The 24,878-nt window shown below is 46.3% G+C and overlaps 1 protein-coding gene across 1 annotated transcript; it reads left to right on the top strand.

Moving 5' to 3' along the window:
- Window positions 1-19,606: 19,606 nt before the first annotated feature.
- KLF2 (KLF transcription factor 2) lies at window positions 19,607-22,013 on the top strand. Its single transcript, XM_066566460.1, has 3 exons — window positions 19,607-19,681; window positions 19,794-20,685; window positions 21,080-22,013. The coding sequence occupies exons 1-3, from the start codon at window positions 19,607-19,609 to the stop codon at window positions 21,253-21,255; spliced, it is 1,143 nt and encodes a 380-aa protein (XP_066422557.1). The 3' UTR covers window positions 21,256-22,013.
- Window positions 22,014-24,878: the final 2,865 nt, after the last annotated feature.

Genomic DNA, 24,878 nt, shown 5'->3' with positions numbered 1-24,878 from the left:
AGTGTTGTTTGAAGATGGGAGGGAACCTCCACCAAAAAAACCTCTTCCAAAAATTGTAGCCCCAGAACTGCTGGCACAGGTCCCGCCCCTGGGCGTGGGCTCTGCAGGTGATGCTCTCAAGGGCTGCGGGAGCTCCTCACCTCCAAAACATCAGCGTAATCCTTCCTGGAGGCTTCTCCCCGTGCTGAGCTCATCAAAGCTCCTGCCCTCACAGCACCAGCACCACCTCCACACCCAGTGCAAGTTTCCTGCAGGTGCCGTGGGACATCCCCAGCTGCGACTCCCCGCACGCTGAGTCAAGGCACAGCAGAGCAGGGAGGGAGGCTGGGCTGGGTGCAGGATCATTTCTGCTCTCGGGGAACCTCTCACCCACGTTTCCTGCACGGATCCTGGGTGAGAGTGCTGCCTGTCAGGGCAGGGGAAAGCCAGCGCGTGGGAAAGTACAGTGGCACCTGCTGTGTCCCATTCTTTCTGCCTGGCACCAAAATGTTCTGCTGCCTGCCCTCCGTCCACACCCACAGCTGTGAATGCTGCCTCACCCTGAGCCCCAGGTATTTTTCCCTTTCCCCTCCAGGCCGTTGCTTCTCCTGTCCTTTGCCATATGGGCTGGAAGCTGCTGGCTTGGTGCTTGTGTGGGGGATGCTGGCCTCACATCTCCTGGCTTCTGACCATCTCCTCTCCCCATGGCCACAGAGTGAGAGAGAAATAAATGTTACAGCTGCTTTTCCCTGCATCCACAGTGCAGTTCTGAAGGGAGGCTCTCAGCCTGCTGTTTGTGGCCCAGCATTTAATGGTGCCCCATGTCCCATCAGCAACAGCCTTTGGTTCAGAGCCATTGAACAGCTCCATCAAAAGAGGAAAGGTTTAAATACCCCAGTGTGACTTCAGGACCATCTCAGTGCACAGGAGGAATGAACAGGTCAGTCATGATGAATCACAGTTGTCACTCACAATGAATTTCCTCTAAGATCCCATTCCTGGCAGTGTCCAGATATTCCAGAAGGTTGTTTGGACAGCAGGGCACTGCCCCAAGCCCATGTCCTCTAAAGCCCATAAAGCAGAGCTTAAAGCACTTGGGATGCACCTGCTGGAGCCTGGGGAATGGGCCAGGACTGAGCTGTGCCAAGCAAAGGTTTTGTGCCTTGGTGGAGCCAGGCAAAAGGGGCTGCTGGTTCCTGGGGGTACCAGCGAGGTATCTGATGCCTCAGGTTTAGCTTTTATATTTTTTACGCTCTGTGCTGCTTTAGTGTGTGGGTCTGGGCTTCACATGAGGGGATGGTGAGCTCTGTGCACAGAGCAGGGAGACAAAACAATTCCTGCTCCAGCTGGGGACCAAGGACAAATGACCCAAATCTCAGCCCAAGAGCACAAACACCGTGGGCTGGAGAGAGAAAAACAAGGATGGGACTGGATGGGCTGGGGCTGGAATGGGACAATGAACTGCAAGATGCAAATGGAGCAGAACTGATCCCAGGGAGAGGCCCCGGGAGCAGTCGTGCAGTTTGTGACCATTTTGGGTTCATCTTGGGTTCATTTTGTGACCATTTTGGGTTCATCTTGGGTTCATTTTGTGACCATTTTGGGTTCATCTTGGGTTCATTTTGTGACCATTTTGGTTCATCTTGGGTAGCCCTGGCTGGGCTCTTGTGCTGCCCAAGGTGAATCCATTTAGGAGATCATTTAAATAAATCCCTGCTTTATTCTTTCACTCTGTTCAGCCTCTGTTCTAGCTCAGCCTTCACAAGCTTCCAGTTCAGAGCTGGTGGTGAAGGAGGCGTGAGCACAGCTGCCCTTGGCTGTGAGGAGGGTGAGCATCCTCCCCAGGGTGAGCAAACCAAGCTTCTGCAGGGCTTGGAGAGGCTGCAAAGCACCGTGTGGGCAGCACCCTCGGGCTGCTGAGGTGCCTGGGGCTGTGACTCTTTGCTTCTCTGGGTTTTTTGGGTGGCTCCACCACTGCTTTTATCTTGGTCTGCCGCAGGGGAAGGGCAGTTGCAGCTAATTCCCACGGGCCTGAAAGAGCAGCAGTGAAATAAATTGGAAAGCCTCCTCACTCAGAGAAAGGCAGAGAGCTAGTGCTACCAGCGTGGCTGAAAGTGAAAGGGCTGCAGGAGCCTTTGGCCCACATAGGGAGGGGAACCATCTTCTTGTTTTTTTGATACTCTTGAAAAAAAAAAAAGAAACAGCTGCTTTTCATTTTCTGTGTAAAACAGCACCCGTCAGTGCCAGGGCTGCTGTAACAGCCCCACCATGCTGCATGGAGCTGGGCTGAGCCCCTGTCCCAGGGGTGTTGGGGGCACCACTCAGCAAGAGCAGGCACAGTGGTGGGAAAATGGCCTGAATTTTAGATTTTATTTTAAAAAAAAATCCCACCATATATTCAGTTTGTTTGGAGGCTGTTGCCTTTTTAGCCATTGTTAGAATGAAAGCAATTGGGCACATAACAGTTCCCACACTGCAGCATTGAACCCCTGCCCTAACAAAGAGCCGTCACTGGGCATGGTGCAAAGGAGAAATTAACATTTTCTATTATTCCCTTGAAAAAACACACTCTTGCAGTCTTCTGTAACAAATACCTTCGGGAAAAATAGATTATTTTGCCTTTGGACAGCATCATTCACAAACGCTACACCACAAGTTTGGTCTGAAGGAAACCACACATGATCTGACTCTTTTTATCTCAAATCGGCGGCGGAGAGCTCGGTGCGGTTACAGTTCTCCTCATTTCTCAGAAGAGATGATCATATTTAATCATTGTGTCAGTTGGCACAAACACCATGTTTGTAGTGAAATGCTAAAAAACAGCACATTTATCTTCCCCTCGATCAAGATTTGTGCGATAGGAGCTCTTAACGTTAAAACTCATCAGCAATGAGATGTTTGAAGGGCTCAGCTACCCAGCCTGTTTACTGTAGCTTATTTTAAAGAATGGTCTGATCTCTCCTGCCTAATATAACAAATACAGCATCAGTAATCTCCACCCAAGGGCATTCATTCCTTGGCAGGCTTCACTTTGGCTCTGAGATATTATTTCTGGACTTTTTTGAGGGAATGACAACTACTAACTTGCTTCACTGAGCAGCACATTTCAGAATCCACATTTCAGAATCAGCCTGTAGGGGTTGCCTCACAGCGTGTCCCTACCAGCTGCACTGGTGCAGGAGCCAAAAGCCATTTGGACGGGGGGAGAGAGAGAATTGGAAGGAGGCTGTGATTCCCCATCTGACCCACATCAGAGGGGCCAGGGAGTCTCTCCCTCGTTTCCTGCAGTGAATCCATCAGGTCTGCTGGGAGTGCTGCAGCTCTCGGTGGCACAGGGCTGCTCTGGGTGCTGTTACATCACCCCTGGGACTGACCTGCCCTGATTCCTGTCACTTCATTGGCACCAACTCCTGCCGTGGTATCGAGAGGTCCCAAGCACACAAAAACCTCCCCTGCACCTCAGGGTGAGCCAGAAGTTCAGTCCTTGCCTAAAGAGCTCCCTTGTCATTCATGTTTAACCCAGCTGGGTTTGTCTGTCTCCTGCAGGGCCAGGGCTCCACTCCCCACCCTGCCCACCACAGTCAGTGACAGCACAGGCTGAGAGCTCAGGGACACAGGCAGTGCCTCTGGTGAGATGCAATGAGTTGTGTTTGTGCTCAGGCTGCAGTTTCAAAGACAACAGTAAGTTTGAAACGTTGCTTTTCTGTCAAAAAGGCTGTTTGAGCTCTCAGAAAACCAACAGGAGGAGGGGACAGCTCCAAGTCGCCGTGCCTGGCATGCAGGGCTGTCCTGTCCTTCTCCAGGAGCATCTTCCCTGGCCAGAGCAGCTCCCAACCAGCTCCAAAGGGAAAAAGGAGCCTTGCCAACAGCCAGTGTAATTGATACCTGTCAGCCCAAGCCCCAGCTCAAGTGCTGCTCAGCAGCTCAGGGCTGTGGCACCATTGCTTTCGTAGAGTTTGAGTTTCGGTGGTTTCCAACGACCTCTTCGGTTGATATGAAATTGTGGAGGAGTTGAGAGCTCAGCTGTGCCCTAGGCCAAACAGACAAATGAAAAGCCATGCAAGGCCTGCACCTTGTCCCTGAACAGGCTGTTACACGCCCAAAGCTGCCAGGTTCCCTCCTGCCACCGAAACCCCGGTGCCAGTGGCTCCTGGAAGGTGTGCGCTCATCCTCCGCAGGATCATCCATTTGCAGAAGCTCCTGGGATGGAAAATGAAGCTGCTCCTCCGCTGCCACAAGCCCATTTACTCAGGAATTGCTGCCACACAGCCAGAAGCAGTGACAAGATGGAAAAACCGCAGTATTGGCATCACATCCCATCACAACAACCCTTCCCAGAGCACAGCTGAGCCAGGCATCGTTGGAGGGGGGATGCTGTAAGCAAAAACCAGTCAAGCACACCCACCCAGATGAGCTTTATGAGATTCGTGTCCATGGGGTAGCTACATGAACCTGGCACTTTTTTTTTTCCACCTTTTTTGGGCAGGCTGTTTGGGGAGCTTTAACTGCAGTTGGTCATACATGTATCTTGAATTTTTTCTGCAGGTAAAAAACTTTTCTTTCTGTTTCAGAGCTACTCGTGTCCTTCACTGCAGCTGTCCACAGCCCCTTGAGGTTTTCAGATCAACTGCTGGAGGTGAGAGCAGGGATTTCCATGGAGGAGCCATGCAGAGAGCTGACAGAACAGGCTGCAAACCAGCTGGGTGAATCCAATTGCAGCCTTGAGGTGCAAGTAAAGCGACAGCAAAGGCAAGTCACCCCAGCCTTTGAAACACCAGTTTACAGCGTGAGCAGGGGAAAATAGCACTTTATTAATTTCTTGTTTAGGAAAAAAAGCAGCAGAACACTTCCTTTAGTGACACATTAGCTGACAGTGGTGCTTTTATGACTCTTTCCTAGTCACTGATGAGTCACTGGATGGAAGCGCAGGGACAGACTGTTCTTAATCCAAGGGTTGCAATCCAGTGGTTCAGTGTCCCCCAAAACAAGGTGCTTCTCCCGCTCCTGCTCTCCCTTGTGCCATTGCCACCAGCAGCTCTTTCTGCCCAAGTCCTTGACGAGCCCAGGCTCACATCTGATGGCCCTGGGGGTGTCTGTGTCACCAGCAGCTCCATCCCCACGCCAGGAGTGCCACCACGACAAGCCAAGGAGCCTCCAGGCTTCACCAGGCATTTTCCCCTTGCTTTGCCTCCTAATGCAGTTCATGTGTTCAGACATCACCCTTCACAGACATCCATTCTTTCCAAGTTCTTTACATTTTAGATTATATATCCTTAGTTTTGATCCTTTGCATCAGAAAATAGGGTTTTTTTGAAGCTTAATAGTGAGGGTTCAGTGCATCTGCCAGAGTTCCTGGCACAGCCTGCATCCTGCAGGAGCAATTACTTTCCAGTGAGTCTCTAAAATTGCTTATTTACTTCCACTTGTAGGCCAAAAATACTTTAAAATCAGGACAGTTTTTTCCAGTTACACAATCACCCGAAATATCTTGAATACATAGACTTCCACTGTGGTTCAATAGTCAATCTGAAAATAGCCAAAGCAGTTTGTAAAGCATGTTCAAAGCGTTCTCTCCCAGAATCCAGACTTCAGAAGTGCAGCTCTATGGTCCAAGTCAACCAACGTCACGAAGCAAAATCAATTCCCCTGATTTTATAACAACACAGGGAAAAAGAGACACCAAAAGGAGAGGGCAGCCAGTCTGTGGTGCTCCTTAGCAGCTGCCTGGGCAGAATTATCACAACCAGCCACTTCCAGAATGTCCTTTATGCCTATTCATGTCGAGTTTATTTACTGCTCTGGGTAAAACAACAAAACCAGAGCTGGTTTCTGGGCAGCCATGAGATTTAGGATGTTTTTCCATTAGAGCTTTTTAATTAATTATAGTGAGTTTAGAGCATTGAGTGTGGGGCATCTGCTGCTCCTACCATTTTAATTTATCAAAAGCATTGATAAAACCTGTTTTGGGCTACAGTAGTTTGAGAATCAGAACCCTTCTCTGTCTTGAAGGCACAGGTGACAAAGTGTGCAGTGATCTTGTAAAGCTCTCCAGAAAATCTTCTAAAGATCTCAAGGCACTCTGCAAAGTGAGGCTCCATTTGTTTTCCTTACTCATGCATATTTTAAACTCCCTTTTAAGTTTCAATGGTTTGCATGGGTGTAATTCAGAACAGACTGGGGCCTTGCATATTTTGCATACCAACAAGTTATGCGAGTCCAATTTCTGAAAAAAAGATTATACGAGCATTATGATGCAGTTGTGGAGTAACTCACTGGAAAAAAAAATAATAACACAACAAATCCTGAAGGATTCACTTTGTAATTTTAAGTGGATGTTCACAAATGAAAGAAAGCTTTGTGTCCATCAACAATCTCCAGAAAGGAATCAGCCTTTCTCCAAACCTACAGAAGAACCATGGGCTTAATTTGTAGGTTTAAGTTACTGGCACCCATATATATATACATGTGTGTGTGTGTATGTCTATATATATACACATATATATGTCATCTAGACTTTAAATGATATTGAAAAATTAGAAATAGCATGATAAACCTGTATATATATTTTTTATGTATGTCATCTAGACTTTAAATGATACTGAAAAAGTAGAAAGAGCATGATAAACATTTATATATATTTTATGTAAGTCATCTAGATTTTAAAGGATATTGAAAAAGTAGAAATAGCATGATAAACCTATATATATATACATACCTGCATATATACATTTTTACATATGTCATCTAGATTTTAAATGATACTGAAAAAGTAGAAATAGCATGATAAACCTATATATATATATTTTTATCTATGTCATCTAGATTTTAAATGATACTGAAAAAGTAGAAATAGCATGATAAACCTATATATATATATATATTTAATGTATGTCATCTAGACTTTAAATGATACTGAAAAAGTAGAAATAGCATGATAAACCTTCAAAGCTGAAATAAAAAAGAAGCTGTGTTTTAACTTAGTGCTGAGTATTTATACAGCCGGCACCGTTTAGTCCGGCATGTTTGAGTGAGTGCGAGCCTGTGGTTGCAGTTGTGTATAAAAATACTGCAGCCTGCTCCTGCTTTAGGAACTAAACTCCAGTTCCCAATAGCTCCCTCTGTAATTCTCTTTCCAAATAAAAGGACGAACTATTCCTGGCTCGTAACGGTGTATTTCTGTGGCTTCTTGAACTATAATGAAGGCAGTCTGGAATGTTAAAAATTGCACACTCAATGCCAGTTCTGAAGCCACGGTAATTTAGGCTTTAAATGTTTTGAAGTTTACATTTTGAGTCTGTTATTGTACAACTTTTTAATTAAAATGTTACTCTGGTCCAGATCACTAATGCTTCTTGCTCAAAGATCCATTAACATCTATCTTAAAACCACTATGTAGGGAACTTGATAATTTTGGTATCGAGGGCTAAGGCCATCTGCTTGGAAAATTATTTGGTTTTTATTTGGCTCCTTCTAATTGTAGAAATTCAAAGACATCTTTGATATCCACTGGCTTCCAACAATGGAAACATCAGTCCTCTTTCTGTAAATGCTTCAGATCCGTCTCTGCTGCAGACTTAATCCTGATGCAGTTCAAGAAATAATCTGCCAAGCTTGTCACCAAGGATTTTCCTGCAGAGCCAATATGCACCATTGATGCACATTATCATCTCTGTGTTTTCCCAATGGGGTGCTACTAAATAAATGAGAAAATGTGACATGCTCACTTCTGGATGTCCTCCTAACCCAGTAACAGCTATTCTTGGGATTAACAGCTCTGTGGACTCTTCTTGTTATCATCTGTAGCAGAGAGTTTGTAGACATTTATGCTTGAAATATGCCTTCACATTTATATCCCGTGTACAATGAAGTGAGACTTAAACCTGACCTTCACTCTCAAGTTAAAATTCCTCTCATACCCTGTGTAAAGAGTGGGAATTAATTCCAGTGTCAGTGAGAGATACAAAACTGAAAACTATCACCACAAGGCTGGACTTTCAGTGGGGCTTGGGGTGGGGTTTCTTTGGGGCAGGTAGGGGGGTCCCTCCTAAAGCCAGAACTGGCCCAGTTTTTGAAACGTATTGAGTGGCTGTAGGAATAACCCAGCAGGACAGCAATGGCTTTGTGAAAATTCTGCATATTGAGGGGGAAGTCAGAGCTTTCCAGATGTTTCTTGTGCCAAATAACTCAGAAATCTATTTACATTTAGTTCAGGTTTAGATAATTTTGATGTTGAGGGCTAAGGCCATCTGCTTATAAAGCTTTCTGTTTTTTATTTGGCTCCTTCTAATTGTAATTCCTGTACAATGTAAAATCATAAGCTATTACTGTATTTGCATTTACTAGTCACTGTACAATAATAACAATTTCCAGTGTAGCATCCATGGGATTCTTGCAGGACTGCAAATGTTGCCTAAATGCTTAGAGAGAGAGAGAGAGCTCTGGGCAGCTCTAAGGCAGTAAGGAAACAAAATCCTTTCCTATCTGAAGCAGCCTCTCAGCCAAAAGGTGCATTGAAAAACAGAGTGGGCCTCACTAGTCTCTGTCTGTGGTGGCTGTGAAGGCTTCAGGCTTTGACTTTTGTCATCCCACACCTCAATATTGTGTACTAAGAGGAGCAAACTCCCTCTGACACGACAATTGGCATGAGCTGTCTTCACAGCAACCACACGCTCTGGCACCCAGTGCATCTCTTGCTGTGACATGGAATTCTGCACTGCACCTGATTTTTGGCCATGAGTTTAGGTTTTCAGGTGTAAGCAGAAACGAGGTGTTATTATTGCCACCTAATCAAGGCAAAAGCAGTTTCACTTTCTTTGAAGCTTTTTATCTCCCTACAACTGGATCTGAATCTCTGACTTCACCACCACAACCCCAGAGCCATAACCACAAGGCCACATGGTTGCAGAGCTGTTTTTGGAGGTGGTAGTGATGTGAGTTATTTTAGAAGCTGCTAGCTATAAATTTCAGTTATATTTGAAGGAGGGTAAGCGAGCTTTGAAAATCCTTGGTGAGTCTGTCCTTCAGTGACTGGTAGGCAATTACTGAGGCTGCTGGCAAGAGTGGGAATGGAAGGGTCATCCTGCAGCTTCTACCAGAAACCACTGAGTACAAACAAACAGCAATTGTGAACGACAGTTAAACTAATTGTCCTTGTTGGTATTACTGTCTCAAGATGGGCTGTGACGCAGAAAGTCAATCTGCACAAAGTCACTTTTTCATTACAGTGAGCTCCAAATAGCATCAAAACAAGTCGTTTTTAGACCTCTGGGCTGTGCCTGATAAACGCAGTCCAACCACCTTGATTCTTTTTTAAAAAGGTTTCACCCTGACCCCTCAGTTCACGAGGCATTCTTGCACTACTGGCTTCCTCCTGCCTGAAAATAAACGTGAATCTGCCATTCCATACCACTATAAACTACAAGGGCAAATGCTGGGGGCTATGACTGGAACCATTTCACATTTGCAAAGTAAGGATCACTTTGCCAAAATTATATGCAGGATTTAAAAGCCTCACTTGCCAAGACCCATTCAAAAGAGCAGCCTTGGCACAGCCAAAACCTCATTGTTGGGAATGATGTGAGATAAAAGCCCCAAAAAGCAACAACTGAGCTGCACAAGGAGTTACTAAAAGCTAAAAAAAAAAAAAGTGGAAATCAATTCTTTCACACGTAGGAGCTGTTTACACTTTTCTGTTCTCATAAGAGTAATTTTCAGCTGCACAAGTTAGCCACATCTGTGTGAAATGTAGATAAATCAGGCAGTAGAGTGATTTCAATCAGAATGAGGGTCATAGCAGAGATGGTGGCTGAGAGATGGTGGGAGTTACTCGCTCAAGATCATGCCTGATACACTCAGCTCCCCGTTGAGCATTTCCTTGTGTCTGGGAGAGCAGAGCGCAGCTGTCTGAGCAGTGTGGCTGAGACACTCATGACACAGATGAGCTTTCCCACTGGAGAGGCTCTCACACAACAGCCAAGCTCCAAAGGAAAGGCACAGGGCAAAAATGCTGCTGTCCTGCAAAGCGCACAGAGGTGGCCAGCCTCGAAAATAGGCATAGTAAATAGGCATAGTCCAGTGGTTCAGGGCACAGCTGAGGCAGTGGAGGTGATCCTTTAAGGAGAAAATAGAAGAGAATTCCTTGGATTTATAGAATTAGCTACAGTTGCCTTTAGCTGGGTGAGAACCGGCCTCATCGTCCCAGGGAGGGATGGATTCTCCATCCCTTTGTCCTCCAAGTACAGAGCCTTGCCATTTCTGAGCCCATACACTCAAGCTGGAGATGATTAAAACGGGGAGGAGACAACAAAACCACCTTGCTGAGGTGTTTTTGACTGCCCAGAAAATGGGCAAGTCGGGGAAATCCTCCTGCTCCAGTGAACTCGCTCACACCAACCACTCTGAGACAAACACTGGGACCACAAAGGACATGGAGAAGTTCCTGATGGCTCCTGCTCGTGCCCAGGGCAATAAATAACATTTAAGGTGATGCTGATGCAGAAATACTGGAAATACTCCTAGAAAATCAGTAAATCCCACCAGTCTAATGATCTTGATTTATCATGTATGATTCCAGGTCATTTTTACTCACAGATATAAGCAGTCACGTAACGTTAAGATTTCTTAGGATGCTGTACAATGGCAACGCAGGAATAAAATAGCATTCTCAGCCATGAAATCACATCTATTTTGATACTTGAAAGCAATTTTGGAAGTAGGAGTCCCTTTGGAATTGAAGTGAAAACCCTGCAAGGAAAAATTCAATACAATTTACGTTACACGTAAAAGGCATGTGGGAAGTCAGGATAAAGTGCAGCTGACCTCTCCTGTTGTCTCTCAGGAAATCAGAACTCAGTCGTGCCTGTTACAACTATTATTTAATAGCTGGGGAATGGCAGCATTTAGAGGCTTGTGGACAGAGGTCTTTCAGTGAAGAACTCACAACAGCCATTTTGTCCTGGTTTCCAGGAAGAAAAGGTTACTCCTGGAGCCTAAGAAAACTGTCACGAAATTCTCGAAGGAAAAAAGAAAACATAAAAATCCAAACAAACAAAGAAAACATTTCACTACAACCCATCTTTGGAAAAATATAAAAATATTTTTCCACCCAGAGAAATAACTATAAATAATGTTTGAACTATTAAAAGAGCGAACGCAGAAAAAGGCTATTTACATAGGAGTGTTTTGTGCTGTTTCAGTCTAATTTGTCACTGATGTAGGAGCCTCATACGTTAGCTGGAGGAAATCCAGAGTTTTCAAAGGTTTTCTGTCAGGGCTTGAAAAGCTGCCAGTTTTTTTAATGGAGCCGAGCAGTCTCAGGCCTGTTGTTCTCAAAGATTTTGTGAGCCAGGGCTGAATGTTAGCAGGAAACAGAGCCAAGTGGGCTTCCTGAGCGTCTGAGAGAGGAAACTCTGTAATAAGCATGGAGGCTGTGGTTAAAAATAACTCTGGTATATAAAGGCTGCAAGGATCCCCTCTCGCTCACACTCGCCGCTGCCTCTTGGCTGCCGCTTCCCGCTGACTCCATGTGAATGAGATGCTTTGCCATCCCCTCAGAGCAGGTGGTTTTTGAGCAGAAAAAGACAGAAAACAGCCCACGGAGAAGCTGAGCACAAGGCAGCTCTTATTGAGTTTCCAGCGAGCGGGATCCAGGCTTTATTTCAGGAGTGTTGTCGGGCTGAGCTGAGCCGTGGGCACGGCGTGTTTCGGTGTCTAACTTTAGGCCGAAGTAAAAGTTATGCTGAAAAAAAAAACCAAAAAAACCAAAAAACCTCGGGTTTTTTTTTCTGTGATATGAAACCTGAAAAGGGGAACAAGGAGAATCGTGGAAGTTCTTGAGCAATAGGTGAAAGGGCCCCCCTAAATTGTTACCATCAGGCCCAGTGTGGCTTGGACCACTTCTGCTGGAGGAGGTTCAGTCCCACCCCAAGCCCAGCTGCAGGGGATGCGTGTGGCAACCACAAGAGGAGGATTGGCCACCCACCATCAATCAGAGCTCTGCAGTCCCCCCTCCTCGGCTTCTCAGCCTGCTGCTCCTCACCAAATCCATTTTGCATGGGATTAGGCCCATCTTTTCTCTCAAAGAAGTGATTTTCCTGGCAAGTGTGGGCTGAAACCCACGCTGGTTATTTGGTAAATTAAGGCACCTTTTTCCCTGCTGTAACCTGACACTAACAGCCCCATGCAGTCCATGCTGAACACTTCTTTGTAGCTCACATTATGCTGTAATTGGCAAAACACATTCTTCCCAGGCTTGTGTTTTTATTACAAACATTTATTTGGCGCTTTATGTGGCAAATGAAAAGAGAATTTCACAACTCATTCTACAAAGTTGCATTGTATCAGGCTGTCCCTTGAAAAAGCATTTTATTGCTCAAGAGTAGCTGTAACCGCTCAAGGGGTTTCAACAGCGTTGTTCTCTTCAGCTACAATTGCTTTATATACTACAGCACCAAATATTAATAATTTTGATCAGTATTAACCCTGACAACTGGGGCTTGATTCCACCCTCAGCAGTAAGTGGGACATTCCTCACAGACATCAGCTGAACAATTTGGAGTAAGAGTTCAGGTGTGTGGAACAAAATAAGCTGAAGTTTTGTTTCTGAATCGCATTTTTTATGAAACACAAAGCACTGTTCCTAAGCTCAGACATAGCCAGGAATTTAAATATATAAATATCCTAAAATGTAGGCATTAATAGCTCAAGAAAAAAAAAAATTATCATAACAAAGGACACAAAAATCTGGAAAAAAGTCTATCCCAAAATATCCCGCTGAAGCTTCAAAGCTTAACCATAATTATATAAATAATTGTGATAATGGAAAAAAATTATATACCATATTGAATATTTCAGTGATGTGAGTCTGCAAGGACCTGAGAGGCCAGGAAGACAAATGAAATCAGCTGCTCTGTATATGCAGCCTGTCCTGCAGAGCTGCCTGTCTTCCTCTCACTGGCCAATTCATGCCTCTGATTCACACTTCCATGTATTCAAACAGGGAAAGTAATTCCAGGCAGCCAGCAATACCAATTAACAGCGTCATGGTTAATGAAACGCTTGCTCCAGTATTTCCCATTACTTTACTCTGGGACATATGACTAATAAATCATACAGGTGCAGTACAAAGATGGTGTTTTATAAAGGAGAACTAAACCCCACACGTTAATCGAGGCTTTGCAACCCACACCCTGCATGAACTCCTGCTTTGTGTATTTGGTGAATAAAGCTCCACTTATCAGATCCAACTATAACCTGTGACCATGTTTTACGTGCCAACAAGGGAAACAACCCCAGGGACCTCCTCACTCCTCAGTAATTCTCTTCTTTTTAAGCTTTGTCCAGTCTTCTCTCCCACTCCCCCAGTTAAAACACGTCAACTTCAAAGTGGCAAAAAAGCTCTGCTAAGAAGGGCACCTGCATCTGTGCTGACTCAGACTGCAACAGATCTCACAGACTAAAAAGAGGAAAAAAAGCAGCTGATTAGGGCTTTGATGTCCCCTCAAACAGATCTTTTTTTTCCTCCTGCATTCATTAAACCCCAAACAGTTCTCACTTCTAAACCCAGTCATCTTGGCACATCTGACAACACTTGGTGTCCTAAGTGGACATGACAGATAAGACACCCTTTCCCTTTTCCTCCTGTCATTTCTAACCAGTTATACAAATGTTCTATTAAAAATGGAGGCCAGGAACAACAACAACACAACCAGTATGAACACTCCTGTATTCCAGCATTGAATGAGTTTCATCCTCTTGGGTGTCCGATCTTGTAGAGCCCATTAAATATTTGCTAACCATGAGAGTAATTTTTCTGAATGGAATCACATAGGTACTTCTGCCCCTGTGCTTCTGTTATTCCATGCCCCAATTGCCCATTTCTTTCACTAAATATTTGCTTCTGTTATCTGAAGTATTTGGCAGCAACTGAAAACTACTTGTCATGATCAGTGACTGACATTTCAAGCAGTTTTGCTAATATGATTCAACATGCTTGCCAAGTTTTGGAAACTGTGGTATCAGTTCACAGTTCTGTAAAGAAAAAAAAAAAAAAAAAAAGGTTTTTTTAAACATGTTTTAATTGACAGCTGAAAGGGACATCTGCAGTACAACACATGGGCATTCAGCACACGTCAGTGAAAGCTGGCAGAAACACAGCTACATACCTAATCAAAACTGATCATTGAAAAAGTGGCATATGTTATTTAGGTTTGAAGAGTCCCCAGATCAAAAATTACAAAAAAATCGTTTACAGCTGAACGCTATCATTCTTCACACAGCAAATTCAAGTAGCAATACATAATTACCTCAATTATATTCACTAAATAATTTTTGCATGATTTATTCAACCATGAACATATTTTCTTGCATATTTCTGAGAAAAGTTTTATTTCTATAGTTTGACTTACATATTGGAATGGAATTTAAGCTGGTTTCCCTCTGCATTGATGGGAGTCTGCCTTGCTAAAGCAGGTTGGAAGCATCAGAACTTGACTTTTGCTAATCTTTTGGGAGCTAAGTTAATAAGGCTTTCACTAAGATTGCCATCACAAGGAATGGAAGGGATAGAACTGCCAATAATCACGTTGAGAAAGCAGAAGTGCTAAAAAATATTTCTGTTCTCTCTTTGGGAAAAAGCCAGATGCTGTATCGAGATCAGACAATAATGATGTTGAAATACTTTCCATTACAGTAACTAAGGAGGATGTTAAAACAACTGCTACTCATCTCAAACAGTATTGAGTTGCCAGGTCTGGGTAATTTAGAAGTGAGTGTTTCCAAAGAACCAACTAAGGACATCTCCAGATGGTAAATGTTTATTATCAATTCATTTCAGAGCAGTGGGGAAGCCCCAGGTGACTTGGAGAATGTTAATATTATGTCAATATTGCAACAGGGTAAACAGAATGACCTAGATGTGCCTGTCAGTGTTACATAAACCTGGGCAGAGACAGGGAGGACTTGAGACATAAAAAGAATTCTAAATAAAGAATGGTTTGGTTAATGACGTTTGTGATGGTGTTGTGAATAGGTACGTGCCTCGGTGCAGTGTGATTTCCACAGTAAGAAATAACAAATTAACATGGTGTGCACATGCAAACTGCTCCAACCACAGGCCAGTTCATCTGGAAATGGAATTTAGATTTTAATCAAGCAGGTTTATTGCTTCTTGATTTTTTTTTTATCATTACTTACCATTCAATGCTGTTAACAATAACCTGGAAGAAAACAGAAATTGTTTCTGGTAAAGCCCTAGGTGACAAGGATCACAGAAGTGAAACACAATTTGAAGAGCATGCCATTGTTAAAGGATTATTTTAACTGTCCAGGAAGACACAAACCCCACTCATGGCCATACAGAGAAGGCCACAGTTCTAGGAGTGGAACATGCAAGCAGCCCTTGCTGGGAATTGTTCCGAAAACCTGTGACACCAAAATTGCTCTGCTCTCAGGCATCTTGCTTGATGGTCTCTTTCACAGCCTCTACCTTCCTGTGCAGCCCTAAACCAGCTGGATCTCTCTCCAATTCTCTCTTGATGCTTCCCAGCCCTGCCACCAGCATTTCCTCCCAGGGCTTTGCTCCACCTTCCACTCTTCCCCCCTATCCCAGGTGCTCTGCTTCCACATTGCCATAAATTCAACCTTCTCAGGAAGCCTGGGAGCCAAACCTGAGTGTGGAGGGTGGTGCTGGCCAGGACTGGGGAGCTGCCAGAGTATCATGCAATGGTTTGGGGTTGAAGGGACACTAAAACCCCCCCAGTGCCACCCCTGCCATGGCAGGGACACCTCCCACTGCCCCAGCCTGCTCCAGCCTGGCCTTGGGCACTGCCAGGGATCCAGGGGCAGCCCCAGCTGCTCTGGGAATCCCATCCCAGGCCCTCCCCACCCTCCCAGGGAACAATTCCTGCCCAACATCCCATCCCTCTGGCAGTGGGAGCCATTCCCTGTGTCCTGCCCCCCAAGCAGCTACTCAGCAGACGACCATGGCAAAGGGCACGAGTCAAGTCCTTAAAGAGAAGTGACTCATATTCGTCTGCTACTCCACTTTTCCAGCGCTCAAACCTCAAGAAAGACTGTGGAAATAGCTCAGAGGAGAATTAGTAAGGAAAAAAAAGTATTAAAGGAAAATATGTTTTCCTAAAAAACGTAATGAGCCACTTGAGCTCATCAAAGAGATGTCTCACCTTCATCTGTCAGTCCCTGCATGGGAATCAGCTCCAGTCATGAAAGGCCTGGTCTAAAAGGCTCCTTTCTCCAATTAACTCATGATGTTACTTTATTAAGACAAGAGACTACAGGATTAAATCACTCTCCCCAAAATAAGATGCGTGTCTCTGACAGATACCTGTATATTTCATTTTATGTGGTTGTTTGCATCATTGTATCAACTTCCTTGACAGCAGATTCTAAAATGTGCCTACTCAGAACCTGCAGATTAAAATAGAAAACAAAAAAAAGTATAGAGTATAGTCAACAGAACTGTGACAATTTGAGAGGCAGGCAAGGAAATCCTCTGTCTTATTTCAATATGAAGGGGTTACCTGTACTGTGTACTCTAGGTGCTAAGAGGTGTCATTTTCAGGTTCATTTACCCTGGTATTACTATTTTGCTAGTTTGCTCTAGGGGCAATCAGGACTTTCTGAGAACAGTCCCTGAGAAAGGAGCTTTCTGTTTGTTTGAGTTCTGCAATGACTCAGAGCTGGGGCAGCCAGGTGAGTGGGTATTGCACCAACCCACCCAGCCTGGAGCTTCAGTGGGCACAGCCCTCGCTTGGGTTCCTCTGTTAACGCGCAAAATCTTGATTGCAATTCCTCAAAAAGTTTCTCCTTGATCTAAAAGCAACGAGAGACAGCAGCAGCAACACCTAGGAAAATGAACTTTGCCATATAAAAAATGGCTGAGTCCGTGTTTACTTTGGCTGGAAGACAAATCACACATCATTTAGCTCTCCTCTACCCACAGAAGATTAACAAATATTTTCTAATCTCACATTCTTCACATTTATACACCCGTGGCATCACTCCTGATCTCTGCTAAGTGAGATCACTGCCAGGATCTTGCGTTTAGGTATTTAAAATAAGAGTTGTGAGCAGCAAAAAGCCAGAAAATGTCAGCACAACTGTCACAGACCGAGTGGAAGGTCATGGCAAAGTTGTTCTCAATTTGCGCAGAACCCAGTGACTCACAAGGTAAATAAATTCTCACATTTGTCTCCCCAGGTTTAGTGCAGCTCTCAATTTTTAGCCTAACTGCTTTTCTTGAAAACAAAAAGAAACTAAAGGCAGTGAAATTATTATTGCGTGTGCTCGGCTTTCGTCCTCTCTGCCCACTAAACTTTTCCTTTACACAAAGAAAATGCAGAGTTTGGTGATGGAGCCATAAACAAAAATCCTTGCAGTGTCTCCTGCAATCCAATTGGAGCTTCTCAGCGAAACCTACACGTCCAGTTGTATATCCTAGAAACAAAATATTTTGTTATAGCTGTTGCTGAAATCACAAGCACATAAACTGACACAGACATCCAGGGTGTGTTATCAAGGGAGTATTCACATTCATTCTGAATTCATCAGAGTATATTTTCTTGGCTGACTCACAGCCCCATATATACGTATCATTCACTTACGGACGTTTTATTAGAGGAAAAGAGTTTACATTGAAAGATTACACAAGTGTGACATTACAGAGCCATGAGTCACACATCTTTGTGTACAGCGTTACCATGCATTCAGTGTATTGATTCTGCTCCAGTCACAGAAGTTTGGCTGCTCCTTCTGGCCAACCTGTGAACTTTGAGAATGAAAGCTATAGAAAGTTAAACAAGAGATATTCCTGATTTTAAAACACGTGTAGCTATTGAAAGGATCATTTACTCACCCTAGCAACTGAGTTTTCCCGAGGTGGTTAAACACAGCCACAAGCCTGGGATGGGCTCTGGTGAACAGGCTCAAAGTGCTTGGGAGAGCCAGAGCCCATCAAGGGCATTGTTCCTTCCCCTAAAGCTGAGAGCTGCTCTCCTGCACCCTCCTGATTTCCAGCTCGCTCAGAAACCCCTCTAAAAGTGCTTGCAAAGGAAATACGGAGGAGGAAAGGAGAAAGCACAGCTCTCTTTGAACAGGCTCTCAAAGAATCAGTCTGTCCCTTGACAGATCATAGCTTTTCCCCCCTTCAGATCTGTCACTTTTGCTCCTGGATGACGGCCAAGCAGCCACGATCCTCAGAAAGAGGAGTCTGGAGCACGTTATCAGAAGTTATTGGAGAATTGCTCCTTCAGAGTCAGCATCTGAGCTAGAGGCCAAGGTAAGGGAGAAGAACAATCTTCCCTTCTGAAAAATCAACCCCAAGACCATAAATTGCTTACAAGCAGCAGAGATCACAGAAGCTACGTGCATTCCTTCTCTCATAACGTCACATTGCAACATTGGTTTTGGCAATCTTTGCGCAGCAAATGGAAATCCTGCTACAGATCTGGACTTCCATTAAATGTAAAACTCCAGCAAAGACTGTACAAGAGTGGCATCAAACACCTTTCTGTCAGCACCAAGATGATCTGGGACCTTTAGGGTGACCAGTGCCAAGAGACCCCACCATCAGCTCAGCAGTTTACCCATGGGAGCAGGGCATGTCTCTCTCCCCCCCTGTTCTCCTGACACCTTCCACTCTTCTCCCACCTTCTTTTTCTCAGTCTGATTGCACCACTGATGCCCCAGGGATGAGGCTGGATTGAGGGGCGGCTGCTCTGAGGTGTGGGGGGATCAAACCCCTAATTCAAGGTGTCTTTCTCAGTGTCCCCAGGGCAAGGACCCCTCAGTGCTCCCTTCCCACAGCAGAGCCTTGTGGAAGCTCGTAGCTATCAGTGTCCTCTCGTGTCACAGATGCTCCCTCGCTGTTTCCAGGACAGGGAGCCCTCGCTGCCCTCCACCCCCACAGCACAGGGTCGGTCCCCTCGTGTCGGGAAGGATCCTGAAGGTGTTTCCAAGGCAGGGTCCCCTGTGGCCCCTCATCCCACCCAAGTCCCTCACGGCGTCTCTTAGCACAGCGCGGGGTCCCTCAGTGTCCCTGCAGCAGAGATCCCTTGGCGTTCCCCCAGCTCACTTGTGGCAGGGACCCCTCAGTGTCCCCCTGTCTGAACCGGGGGTCGCGGCTCTCCGGCCCCTTCCCCACCCGGGGGTCGCGGCTCTCCGGCCCCTTCCCCACCCGGGGGTCGCGGCTCTCCGGCCCCTGCCCCACGCGGGGGTCGCGGCTCTCCGGCCCCTGCCCCACCCGGGGGTCGCGGCTCTCCGGCCCCTGTCCCACCCGGGGGTCGCGGCTCTCCGGCCCCTTCCCCACCCGGGGGTCGCGGCTCTCCGGCCCCTGCCCCACCCGGGGGTCGCGGCTCTCCGGCCCCTGCCCCGCACCGAGGGGAGGGCGGCGGAGGGGGCCCGTCCCCGCTCCGCTCCGCCCCGCTCGGGCTGGGACCGCCGCCGCCGCCGCGTCCTTTTATACCGGGGCTAAATTTAGGCTGCGCCCGAGCCGCTGCCTCCCGCCCGCCCCGTCCGGGACGCGTTTCCTCCGCTCCTTGCAATTGGCCTGAGGCCGCCCGCGCCCGCGTTATAAGGTGCGGAGGGCGGCCGGCCGCGCTCGTCCCGCACCATGGCGCTGAGCGACACCGCCCTGCCCTCCTTCGCCACCTTCGCCAGCCCCTGCCGCGAGAAAGCCCTGCACGAAGTGAGTGTCCCCAGCACCGACGGCTCCGCGCCCCGCCGCGCCCCGACCCCGTCCCCCCCGCGTCCCCCCGGCGAACGGCGCCTCTAACCCTGTCCCTTTTCTCTCTCCCCAGAGGTGGAAGTGTGAGCAGGAGGCCAAGACCCCCGGCGGCACCTGGGGCGGCCTCTCCCCGCGCAAAGAGGATGAGGATCTCAACAACGTGCTGGATTTTATCCTTTCCATGGGCAGCGATGGCTACGGCCAGGGCGCTGCCGGCGGGGACTATCCCCCTGCCCAAGGCGAAAGCGGTGGCTTTTACCAGACAAACCCGTCCCCGGGATGCTACAATGCCCTGGAGCAGGGCAGCCCCCCGCCCTACAACGCCGGCATCGTGCCGGAGATGATGCGCTCCGAGATGGACTCCAACTACTGCCCTTCGGGCAGCGTCCACGGCCGCTTCTTTGTGACACCCACCTTCGGGGGCCCGCAGTTCGTTGAGAACATTAAGCCCGAGCCCGACATGGACAATTATGGACCGGTCCTGGGTCTGGTGCCCCAGGCTTGCCCAAAGATCAAGCAGGAGGGGAACGCGACGTGCATGATGGCCTACGAGCAGCCCCGGGTGGCCAGTTCCCCGCAGATCCCTGGGGCAGAGACGCCCCCGCTGAGCCCCGACGATCTCATGGTGAATGAGTGCCACACGCAGATGATGTGCCCCTCGTCCGTGTCCTACCAGCAGAGTTACCACCCGGCCTCCGGCTTCCACCACCCGCAGACCCACCTGCAGTACCAGAACACCTCCCAGTTTGGCCTTTTCGAGGACAGCCTGCCCTTACAGCCCTCAGCTCCTCGGGGCATGCTGACCCCTCCTTCCTCCCCTCTGGAGCTGCTGGACTCCAAACCAAAGCGGGGACGCCGGTCCTGGCCGAGGAAGAGGACGGCCACCCACACGTGCAGCTATGCCGGCTGTGGGAAGACCTACACCAAGAGCTCACACCTGAAGGCTCACCTCAGGACGCACACAGGTAATTGTTGCTGATGGCCTTCGTGCTGTGTGCCGGTTGGGATAGCCCCGTGTAAAAATAAAACTGTTCTCAGCCTGGGCTTTTACCCTGGAGTCTGTTAAACTCACAGCTCTGTAACATCCAGGTGTTTACCTATGTGGTCAAAGCTTTTCTAAGGGCTTCTAAAGCCCTTTCTCCAAAGATTTTCACTGCAGTTATAGGTGAAAATCTTTGGAGAAAGAGCTTTAGAAAGGGCTTTATAGTAAAGGAATTTCTAGTAATGGAGCTTAAAAGCAGCTGGATCTTGCTGTGGAGGGGCTCGGTAGCGAACACAGGGATAGGCTACAACAAACCTGGGCAGGTTGCCCGGCGTGTGATGCCATGCTGAGTCACGCTGTCCGATTTCCCCAAACAGGTGAAAAGCCCTACCACTGCAACTGGGAAGGCTGCGGCTGGAAGTTCGCACGCTCGGACGAGCTCACCCGGCACTACCGCAAGCACACGGGGCACCGGCCCTTCCAGTGCCACCTGTGCGACAGAGCCTTCTCCCGGTCAGACCACCTGGCCCTGCACATGAAGCGGCACATGTAGCCCCAGGGAGCCTGCCCTGCCGCCGGCGGGACCGTATTTAACTGCTCAGGTGCAGAAGGGTGAGGGATCTGTAGCTGGTACTACACGGGGAAGGCACCGCCCGACGCTCCAGGACGGAGGCGGAGGCTCCGACACGAGGATGCTCAGCCGGGCATCCCCCGCGGGGAATCTGCCGTGCCCGAGGCAGGGACCCGCCCGTCCCGGTCAGGAAGGAGAACGGGGGTTAATTTATGCAGCTTCTGTGAAGGGTAAACTCCGTAAGACTCCATACAGATTGTATAGAAGAAGCTGTAAATACGGTTGGTTTTGTTTTGTTTTGTTTTGTTGTTTTTTCCCCCCAATTCTAACTGCCCATTCCTAAGCTTTACAAGACAATGTTTGTATGGAAACTGCCTGAAGTTGACCCTAGAAGAGATAAAATGAATGTTACTGTAGCTAACGATGTTAGTTTAGATCTCAGTTGAAGGCATGGCTAAGAGAACACTCCTCTTGTTCGACTGTTTGGTTCACAGGTGCAATAGTATTCTTGTTTGCCATGATCTACACTAGAAGTACAGGGCTTGATGTCTTGTAAGAAAATAACCTATTTACTGTAATTTTTTTATATATTGTAAATAATTTTATACAATGAGAAATATTGTATATGTAAATAGAAGACAAATGGGTATTTTGCCTATTTCTGTTTTTATAAAAACATAATTTTTCAACGTTTGAAAACATTTCATCTTTTTAATAAAATAAGTTTTTAATTGCTGCGACTTTCATTCTCCTTTGAGATATCCCTGTTACTTTTTTCCTGATAGCTGGACCAACAACCACCTGATTGTGTTTCAAATTATCAACAACTGTAACAAGACACTTTTAGAAAAACCTGAGCCATGGATTTGTCTGAAATAGATAACAGAGTAAGTAAGGTATTCTCATTGGTAAATAAGACATAGTACAGTGCTTTATCAAAAAATCAAACAAGAAAGTAGATCACATTCAAAATATACTTCCCAAAAATGGTTAAGTAAGCAACACTGTAATTTCAGTCTCATTTCTAGTTTATGCTAGACTATTTTAATAGCATTCTTAATGTTTTCCAGATGCAGTTATAGTTTTGCCAGCAGTGTGTGGGTTTTTACTATAAATTTAAACACTGCATTTTTGTAATTATGGGGGCTTATTTTAAGGCATTCTTGTACATAAATTATCCTTGTTCTCAAGAACTCAGTGCAGAATTCCAATGGAACAGTAGTGGAATTCAAGCATGAAGTCACAACACAGGTTCAAATACCTTCCTAACTCATTCCCCAAAACTTAAATTCACTTAATAATTTGTAGTGCCACTTAGATTTCAGGAGTTAAGACAGTTATTAACTATCTGGGGAGAAAATCAGCCAGGAATTGAGATTCTGAAAACTAATTGCAAGTAAACTGGATTCTGCAATAGCTATAGCAGTAAAGACCGCTAAAAAAGTCAAATTGGGCCCCTAAAAATTATTCAGAGCTGTAAATGAGCTTAGAAGGCCAGGCAGTAAATCCAAGCAGTTGTTCTGACAGTCTGATGGGCATCCTCTGTCTTTACAGCTCCTGTGTTGTGGTGAGTTCTGATATTTGTGCATCCTTGCTAATCAAATCTGCAGATTCAGCTTAAAAATATTGCTGCGCTTTTCCCGTAACACGTGGATACTTGCAGCTTGGTTTTAATCAAGATTATGACCTTTTTTTCTGACTTTACATGTCAGAGTACACAAGAATGAAATCAACAGGAATGCATTCAGAGTAACTACAAATATGGCTGTTCTTCTGTGAAAGCAAAGGCTGAAGCTGATCATGTGGAACAGATGTATTTTGGGCTTCTAATCATTGGCATGGAAGAACGAGTTCCACATTTCACTTTTGTAGTTCTTTCAGAGTGAAATATAAGGGAGCTCTAGTGTTTCTTCATCAAAAACAAAACTCATTTATTTGCTAGAGAAAAAAAAAAAATTGCACAATCTAATTCCAGAAAGTGAGGATGACTTAAAGATGTTCTAAACTTGGCACATTCATTGTTGCAACAGTTCTAGGTATTTCCTTCTCTTTCCTCATAGCTGAATATTTTCATATTTCAGCATGTCTTTTGGTGTTCATAACTTTAGGAAGACAACTTTTAAAATTCTTGCCCTCCTCTCTTCATACTCCCCTGGCTTTCCCTTGCTCTTTCTGAAGAACTGGAAATGGTTATAGTCATTCCCAGTTTTTCCCAGCATTCCCAGTTTTTGTTATAACAGTGCTTAAGCTTAAACAATTCCCTTTTTTTCTGATGCAATTTAAAAGACAAAGAGCCCCATATCTGCCTTGGGAAGGGCCCAGCCAGAGCTTTCCAGTGATGGAGGAGAGCTTGGAAGCCTCACAACATCACAGCACAGCACTTATCTGGCTCTGCTGGTCCCCAGCCCTCTCCTGACCTCTGGCTGGTCTGACCAGTTTTCTTCCCTTCCAAATCCTCAGCCTGGAGAAGAGAAGGCTCCAAGGAGAGCTCAAAGCCCCTTCCAGTGCCCAAAGGGGCTCCAAGAGAGCTGGGGAGGGACTGGGGACAAGGGCTCCAGTGAAGGACACAGGGAATGTCTTCACACGGCCAGAGAGCAGGGTTAGATGGGACACTGGGAAGGAATTCTTCTCTGTGAGGGTGGTGAAGGACTGGAATAGAATTCCCAGAGAAATTGTCACTGCTTCATCCCTGGAAATGTTCAAAGCCAGCTTGGACAGGGTTTGGAGCATCCTGATCTGGTGGGAGGTGTCCCTGCCCATGGCAGGGGTGGAACAGGACGGACTTGGAGCTGGGATTCTGTGATTCCAGGGCAGCTGCAGCCTGTGAGTGGCATTGTGTGCTGCTCAGGGCCTTTGTGCAGAAATGAAATCACCACAGCCACCAACCCTTGAAAAACCCTCGTGTGGCCGCTCTGCAGCACCTGCACATTGTGTGCTGCTCCTCCTCCAGTGCCTCAGCCTGGGAGCATCCCAGCCTGCCTTTGCTCCAGGTGAGAGTCTGGCTGGGAGGGTTTTCACCTCTGCTGCCTCTGCTCCTGCTCACTAAAATGTCTTCAGATGACACAGCTGATCTCTGCAATCAGGCAGATTTTTGTGTTACCAAATAGCGCTCAGACCCCGATGAGCAGGGGAGATGTGGTGCTCTCTGAGTTTTCAGATTAGTGACTCAACTGAAAATAGAGCAGAGGAATCCTCATACACAAATATAAAAGACCTCATATAAAAATATATAAAGTTAGTCCTCTGAATGTTGGAAGGGATGGGGGGACAAAGCACTAATAGGAGTTCACAAGAAACTTCCTTGTCATTGTTTAAGGGAGGGCATCTGTGATAATAGCTGTGTGATCTTTACAGGAAACTGCATGTTCTTGAATCTTGAGATCATCTTGTAGTAGAAAAAAAAAAAGAGATGCTGATCTCATTCTTCTCACATTCTATTATGAGTAATTTTCAACTCTCTTTTTTTTTTCCCTTTCTTTAATTGTTTTAAATGAGTACATCCAAAGATATGCTGTAATTCCAGTGATCTACCCAGCCTCCCCTGGTCAGCAGCAAACCACTAATGTTCCACATCTTCTAATAATTGACCATCAGGTTGTCATCTC

This window comes from Molothrus aeneus, chromosome 27 (genome assembly GCF_037042795.1).
Source record: "Molothrus aeneus isolate 106 chromosome 27, BPBGC_Maene_1.0, whole genome shotgun sequence".
Lineage (NCBI taxonomy): Eukaryota > Metazoa > Chordata > Aves > Passeriformes > Icteridae > Molothrus > Molothrus aeneus.
The sequence above is the reverse complement of the archived record's forward strand: the minus strand, read 5'-3'. Positions and strand labels throughout refer to the sequence as shown.

What these genes read in the sequence shown, in the direction of transcription:
- KLF2 (XM_066566460.1), top strand. Translation starts at nt 19,607, where the DNA reads ATGGCGCTGAGCGACACCGCCCTGCCCTCCTTCGCCACCTTCGCCAGC. An exon ending in GCGAGAAAGCCCTGCACGAA is followed by an intron (nt 19,682 to 19,793) that starts GTGAGTGTCCCC and finishes CTCTCTCCCCAG; the next exon opens with AGGTGGAAGTGTGAGCAGGA. An exon ending in TCACCTCAGGACGCACACAG is followed by an intron (nt 20,686 to 21,079) that starts GTAATTGTTGCT and finishes TTCCCCAAACAG; the next exon opens with GTGAAAAGCCCTACCACTGC.